The sequence below is a fragment of the Alosa pseudoharengus genome, unplaced genomic scaffold, assembly GCF_046254945.1.
Source record: "Alosa pseudoharengus isolate Yale_2024_CS ecotype anadromous, Long Island Sound unplaced genomic scaffold, YU_APseudo_1.1 YU_APseudo_1.1_scf_9, whole genome shotgun sequence".
NCBI classification, from domain to species: Eukaryota; Metazoa; Chordata; class Actinopteri; order Clupeiformes; family Clupeidae; genus Alosa; species Alosa pseudoharengus.
The window spans coordinates 17,849,921-17,857,420 of NW_027468881.1; the positions used below are offsets into that span (position 1 = coordinate 17,849,921).

At 52.3% G+C, this 7,500-nt stretch overlaps 1 protein-coding gene across 3 annotated transcripts in view; it reads right to left on the bottom strand.

Moving 5' to 3' along the window:
- Positions 1-7,500, bottom strand: part of plxnb3 (plexin B3) — a 62,570-nt gene that overhangs the window by 36,110 nt on the left and 18,960 nt on the right. For 2 of the 3 annotated variants that reach the window (XM_076277020.1, XM_076277022.1), the window contains exon 2: positions 1,927-3,178. In XM_076277020.1, the coding sequence (XP_076133135.1) occupies positions 1,927-3,162 (1,236 nt within the window). In that variant the 5' untranslated portion in view covers positions 3,163-3,178. The remainder of the gene's footprint in view (positions 1-1,926; positions 3,179-7,500) is intronic. The other variant, XM_076277021.1, reaches the window with a different exon arrangement.

The following is a 7,500-nucleotide window of genomic DNA, read 5'->3' on the forward strand; positions in this document are numbered from 1 at the left end:
TGTGTGTGTGTGAGTGTGTGTGTGTGTGTGTGTGTGAGAGAGAGTAGACAAATGTGAGGCATTAACTTTAAACTCTATTACTTTTTGAGTGCTCTATTGAATTGAAAAGCGGTATATAAATCTAGTCCATTTACCATTTACTAACAGATAAAGGTAAAGGTAAAAATGCAACCTATTTCAGCAGTCCATACCGTAGAGGCTTATGGGTAACCATCACAATAATGGGGAAAGCAATATAAACCCCTCTTTGGCCAAAATCTGCATTTAAATTTGGTGAAGGCCATTACGTGCCATTTGCACCGTTACCCTCAGCCTGCAGCCGGCACGGACTTTCGTGACTCAGGATTTCGTCATTCTGCTAATAATGAATGCTGTGCTCCAGCACTACACCGAGCTGCACAGCACTGCTGCCTCCACAGACTCCTGGATAGCAGGGTTAACTGCAGATGATGGGTGGTGAGTGGGAGGACAGGTGCAAAGCCATTGTTATGGAGCACAAAAAAAAACCCACACTGAAATATTTACTTTATGTTCCGCTCAATAAAAAAGCATTAATGCAAATGACTGAATGAGGACGCTATTTAAATGGTTTTTGTGTGTCCGGTGCGGTACGAGCTTTCTGAATTGGTGATGGACTGCGTCAAACGAGAAGGTTCTGATCTGATCGCATCGCCTCCGCCAGCATCTGCACAGCTGCACACAGGGCCTCCCCGCTGGTGCTGTTGACTCAGCTGATGAAAAGAGCAGCGCGCTCCGAGAGAGAAGAGAAAAGAAAGAGAGGACCCACAGAAAGAAAGAAAGAAAGAAAGAAAGAAAGAAAGAAAAGAGAAAAAAACAGTGCCATGAGGCGGATTTGCAGCTGGCAGTGAAGGGGTGTCTGCTGAGCTGCTGGGGGGGACCCGTTCATTAAGAGCAATGAGAGTTACAGAGAGAAGGAGGGAGGGAGAGAGAGAAAAAGAGAGAGAGAGGCAGTCACAGGAACAGTTGCAGTCACAGGAAGAGAAAGAGAGAATGAGAGAGAGAGAGGGAGAGAAAGAGTGTGAGTGAGAGAGTGTGAGTGAGAGGAGAGAGAAGAGAAGAGAGAGACAGAGAGAGAGAGAGAGAGAGAGAGAGAGAGAGAGAGAGAGAGAGAGAGAGAGAGAGAGAGAGAGAGGCGTTGTCTCCTGCTGCTGTCGAGGAGTTAAAGACTACAGCAGCACTCCGGCCTCCCTGACGGCTCTTTAGACTTCATTAGTTACGATGGGACTCAGCTGCTATCAGATTTGCTTATGGGGTGAGAGAGAGTAAGAAAGAAAGAAAGATAAAGATAAAGAGAGAGAGAAAGAGAGAGAGAGAGGGGGGGGGGGAGAGAGATGAAGGTAATGGTCTGTTAAGCCTAATTTCTACTTCAGACAAAAAGTGCTGTCGTGACATGCTGTGCCATGAAAATGACCTAATTTTGACAGCACAGTGCAGCACGCGCTCTGTGGCACCGCTCCAGCTACAGTGGCTCTTTCTTTCTCGCTCACGCGTAAAGAAAACATTACACTAACATTCAGTCACAACACTGTAGCACTTTGATCGGCCCTAATGAAATCACCCAGAGAGTATCTGTTTGTGTGACTGACTGACTGCACTGGAGGAGATGAATTTAGAATTTAGAAGATTTAACTCAAGTCCAGATGAGGTGATAGGAAATGAATTGCAGGCTTGATCCCATCGCCAGGCCTGGCTGCTAGGACAAGCAGATTAGGTGCCTGGCCAGTGCATTAGCTTCCTGGGCCATCACCGTCACAGTCACTGTCACTGTTCCCACTGACCGCCTGATGGACAAGTGAGCCATGACTGAACCCACTGGGGACTGCCAAGTAGGCTAGTAAGCTTATGATTTGTCCGCACCGATCAGGCTTAATGTGAAAATGAAGGGCAGAAGTGCTGCTCTCTTACCTGGGCCAGGCGCAGGCACTTGGAGGACACCTCGTACTCGATGTAGGCCTCCTCCTGGTTGGTGGGCCCGCGGCCCTCCTGGGTGTAACACAGCTCCTGGGCCGTCTTCAGGGCCTTGTCCAGGCGCTCCATGTCGTAGACGCACAGCGCCGAGCGGGCGGTGGGGGTCGGCGTGGACGCCTGGCCAGCCGCCATGGCCACAAAGAGTGCGGGCCGTCCGCGGCGGTTTCCGAGGGCGGCGGCCTGGGCGAGGTTGTAGCCGCCGGCGCAGGCGAGCGGCAGCTCCACGTAGGAGTAGAAGCTGGGGTCGTCGGTGCAGAGGCGCGACACGTACGTGCGGTACTCCTTGGAGCCCCAGACGTCGCGGCGCGACAGCAGGAAGTAGACGTGGCGCTCGTGGCGGAGCGCTGCCACAAAGTGGTTGTTGTACTCGGAGTAGGTGCCCACCACCAGCTTGCCCAGCTCCTCGTGGGAGAAGGTGGGGATGGAGTGGTGCGGGCTGGGCAGCAGGCGACGCGTGGTGATGGGCGGGATGCCGCCCGGCCCCTTGCTGGTGTAGCCGCGGCCCACCAGCATGAGCGGCGCCGAGCCGTGCTGGGGCTGGGGCTGGACCAGCACGCCCACGGTGGAGACCCGCGGGTCGTTGGCGGCCACGTACTGCGTGTCCACGGGGTTCGAGGTGTTGTAGAGCACGCGGCCCACGTCGGCCAGGCTGCGCTTCTCGCAGATGCCCTGCAGCACCGTGCCGCACACGATCAGGCTGCGCCAGCGCGTGCGCCGCTCCGCATCACTTCCCCCCTCCTCCGCCTTCTTCTCCGGGAGCGGCTCATCCTCGCCGTCCTGCAGCAGCAGGATCTGGTTGGCGTTGTCCGTCTGGCGGGCCTGCGTGCAGTCCTTGGGGTCGATGGGCGGCAGGCAGTCGGGGCTGTCCAGCCGGGGACCGGTCTGGCCCTGGGAGAGCAGGCGCAGGTCGGCCGACAGGTGGTACAGGGCGTTCACGCCGCCCACGTACACCTGACCCGAGCGGCGGTCCAGCAGGAGGTGGTTGAGGGGAGCGCCGCTGTTTAGCGTGGTGGAGCGAGTCTGGAGGGCGGACGGACCGCCGGAGGTCGCGGGCTCAGGTGCGGCTGTGGTCGTCGGGGGCGACAGCAGCAGCAGGAGCGGGAGCAGGAGTAGTGAGAGGGGCCTCCACCAGATGGCGAGGGGGGGAGGAGACGGGGGAGCGGGAGCTGGCATGGCACCCCCTTACCTGCTGAAGAGAAGAGCGGAGAGGGGGAGGGGAGAGAGAGAGAGAGCGAGAGAAAGAGAGAAGGGGGAGAGGAAGGAAGGAAGGAAGGATGCAGACAGAGAAAGAGCCAGAGAGAACAGGGGATAGAGTGAGCGTGCGTGTGTGAGAGTGTGAAAGTGTGAGAGAGAGAGAGAGAGAGAGAGAAGATTGGTCAGATTAGTAAAAATGCAAGAGATGAAGTGAAGGAGTGACACAAAGGGGAAAAAAAACAGGAGGAATAGGGTGAGAGAATGTGTGAATATGTCAGAGGGTAGGAGAGTGTGCAGAGAGGAAGGGCAAGATAAAAAGTCAAAGACAATGTATTTGAAGAGGGAAAGAGAAGAGAGGGAGTGAGAGAGAGAGAGAGCAGAGGAGAGAGGGAGCGAGAGAAAGAGAGAGAGAGAGCAGAGGAGAGAGACAGGAAGACAAATGTTAGGATAACACAAACACATCACACAGCCAGTGCCCACTGCTCCACTTCATAGGGCTCCACAAACACACACACACACACACCAGTGCCCACTGCTCTGCTATGCAGTGCTTCCACAAACACAGTCTGGTTTCAAACTGATGCCTCTGTACATCAAAGGCCTGCCACCATCACTCTCTCGTTCTCCTTCTCCTGCTCCTTCTCCCACACACACACACACACACACACACACACACACTCTCTCTCTCTCTCTCTCTCTCTCTCTCACTCTCTCTCTGACAGAGCTCTGGGCCAGCAGGTTCTGTACACATGACTGACATCCAAGTCTATGAGATGGCAAAATAAAATAAAAAAAACACACTTCCTCTCCCCACTCCCCCTCTCTAGCTCTCCCTCGCGCTCTCTCTCCCCCTCACCACTTCTCGTTCTCTCACTCTTTCTGTGAGGGAGTTTCCAAATGCTAGAGAAGCCAGACAATAGCCTCGCTCCTACCCCACACAGTACTCCCCTGTGTGCAACACATTATTTTGTACACAATCTGTGCATCTATCAACAGACCCTTGGGTCAGTCATCTGCTTAAACGGAAGCAAACAGAGTCTGACTCATGGTCTGGTGACCTGTTTTTGCTTTTTTTCTTCCCTCTGTTTTTTTCTCTTTTCTTTTTTTCTCATGGGCATGACGCGAGGCGTTTCTCTCCTCAGAGTGAGCGCAGAGTCAGCCTGTCCTGCGAGAGCGCGTGGGGGATGGGAGGTGTGTGTGTGTGTGTGTGTGTGTGTGGGGGGGGGGTGATCAACAGCAAGTGTTTGCTAGGAAGAGTTACTCTACTGTACGTACCGTCGCTGATGAATTATGCACAGCCCCCAACGGCAATCACAACCAGGCCCACGCATCTTCACAGCATATGGAAAAGGCTGAAAAAGTGTGTGTGTGTCTGTGTGTGTGTGTGTGTGTGTGTGCTTACTGGGTTGTGTGGCTGCGTGGTCAAAGTGACATCTTTAATGAGGCGTGTGAGCGCAGGGGTAGCACCTGTTATGGTGTTGTGCATCCTTTGTGTGTGGGAAGCATCACAGACACAAACGCACCCATATTAGACACACACACACACACACACACACACACAAAAGAAAAACCATCAACCGATAAATGTGGGCCGCTCGATATGGTGCACGCTCTAATTTTCGGCCAATATGCTGAACATCATTTCATTTCACACAGACATGTGCATCAGAGGAGGTGCTGTAGATGAGCAAAAGGTGGGGGGAGAGGGGGATAGAGAAAGACAGAGGGAAATGGGGAAGGAGGGAGAAAAGGGAAGGCAGCGAAAGGAGGAACACAGAGGTATGTATGAGTGAGACGAGAGCGAGACCAAGTGTGAGAGAGGGAAACGGAGCGAAAGAATGATGCAGCACGATATACCAACACAGACAGCGAGCGAAAGAGAAAGAGAGAAAGAGAGAGAGAGAGGGAGAGAGAGAGAGAGAGAGAGAGAGAGAGAGTGCACAAAAGGGGGAGAGAGAGGAAGCTGTATGATAGATTGAGAGACCCAGAGAGAGAGAGAGAGAGAGAGCGAGAGCGAGAGAGGGAGCGCAAGAGAACGAGCGAGCGCAAGATAGAGAGGGAGGGAGAAGAAGAGAGAGAGAGAGAGAGAAATTCATCTTTAATTTATGGCGCCTCGGCAGAGACGTCTTGGGGGGCTTCTGTATGTGAAAGATGAGTCGGGAGCGAAAAACGAATTGCTCCCTCACTCTGATCAGTATGCATAACATTTTTCACCTCGACTCCCAACTCCTCACTCACTCACTTACACACACACACTCTCTCTCTCACACACACACACACACACCAAGAGGAGCCCAGCATCTTCACCTTCAAAGGCAGGCTAAAGAAGCGAGGCCAGGCTTGACACAGTGGTAACCATCAGCTTTCTCTATCCACCCCCCTCCACCCCAATTAAGCCTCGCTGTCAGCTCACTCAAACGTCCCCATCTTAACGAAGGCCAGAGAGTTTGGATGAGTGTGTGTACTGTATCTGTGTGTGTGTGTGTGTGTGTGTTAAGGGTTCGGAGAGTGCACAGGGTTTCAGGGGGTGTTAGAAGTCTCCTTCAGTCGACACTTTGGCCCTACGCGCTCCAACTGGCCGTGCTGCACGCATATAATGAAGATGATCAAACATGCAGTGTGAACTACAAAGGGCCTGCACGCCGGCGCCTGTCCGAGAGCATTACTCCCCCTTCACTTTGGAGGCCCCTGCAGCCCCACAGGGAGGTGCAGCCCCGCAGTCTTCCTCCCGCGGCAGCCTGGCGCGGCTACGAGGATCGCTCCGCTCCCTACAAGTTCCCAAGGAGAACAGCTCGAGAACCGCACACGCTGCCGTGAATACAAATCGCCCAGTCAGAACGGAAGATGGTAATCTGACATGCCGAAGAGGAAGAGGAGGAGGAGGAGGAGGAGGATGATGATAGTGATGATGATGAGGACAATGATGAAGAGTGCTGTAGGTTTAAGTACCCGTCTTTATTTGTTGACTTCCCCTTCTGCAAACTTCACAGACGACCTCAGGGGCCCGTCAGTAGCAGACAGTAGTCTCGCTCAGATAAGAGGGTTAAAGTTTGTTCTTTTTTTTTATTATTTCATTTTCCCCGTTTTTGCCGCCTCAGCATTCAGAACTTCTCTTAAATGGTAATCAGGAACCCAGGGCAACGTGCACGAGCATAGTGACTGACAGTAAAAGGGCTTGCGGCTGTCTTTGTTTACGCAGCACGCATACACACACACACACACAGACACACACACTCTCTCTCTGTCTGTCTTTTCTAACACACACACATGCGTTCATACACACACACACAGACATACATATAGGGATTTGGGAGACAGTATAAGCAGGGTGGGGAGATATGGAGTACCAAGGGACCAAGAGACAAAAAAAGAGACAAAGAAAGTGAGATTGAGAGAGAAAGAAAGACAGTGGGGGGGGGGGCAAAGTGACAGGGAGAGAGAGAGGTAGAGATGGACAGCATGAGAGAGAAAGAAAGAAAGAAAGAAAGAAAGAAAGAATAAAATAGAGAGATAGAGAAAGAGAGAAAGAAAGAGAGAAAAACACACCCAGCTCATCAGGCCAGGTCAGCTGTAATTTATGTGGGTTCATGCAAGTAGCACACAAGAGAGAAAACAGCCCATGTAGCCGGAAAATGGTCCACGTTGAGGTGGCTGTTATAAAAATGCAAAGAGGTCTTCTTGGTGAAGTACATGTGACTAAAAAAAAAACACTTCTCTCTCCATCTCTCTCTATCCCTCCCTCTCTCTCTCTCTCACACTACCTCCCCCTGGCCAAACACTCATACAGTGTGAGAAGAGGAGTGTGCACATTCTTGTCGGGTTGCTAAGCTCACTCCACAGCACTGTCAAAATTCCAGCCAGCTCCCAAAGAAACGGTCTTCGTGGCAATTACAGCGTGTGCACACACCCTCAAGTCACCAGGCTCCATGCCGTGCGCAAACACACACACACACACACACACATATGAAACACTAACTGTCGGCATCTGCCACGCTGCACTGCACTACACACACACACACAAAGAGAGAGAGAGAAACACACACAATCCTACACATATGTACTGTTGACACACACAGACGGCAACTCTGGCAGCCACCAAACAACATGTCAGACAGGACCACAGCCACACGCTCTCATCCATATACATCAGCACAAACACAGCGGCAATGAAGCCACACAGAAACATACAGAACAAGAGCCACACTCATATTCATCCGTAGTTTAACACACACAATGTGGCCAAGATAGAAACCTCCACATGACACGGTGAGTTGCAATCAAGCTTGTCCATTACACCTGCTGACACACACACACGAC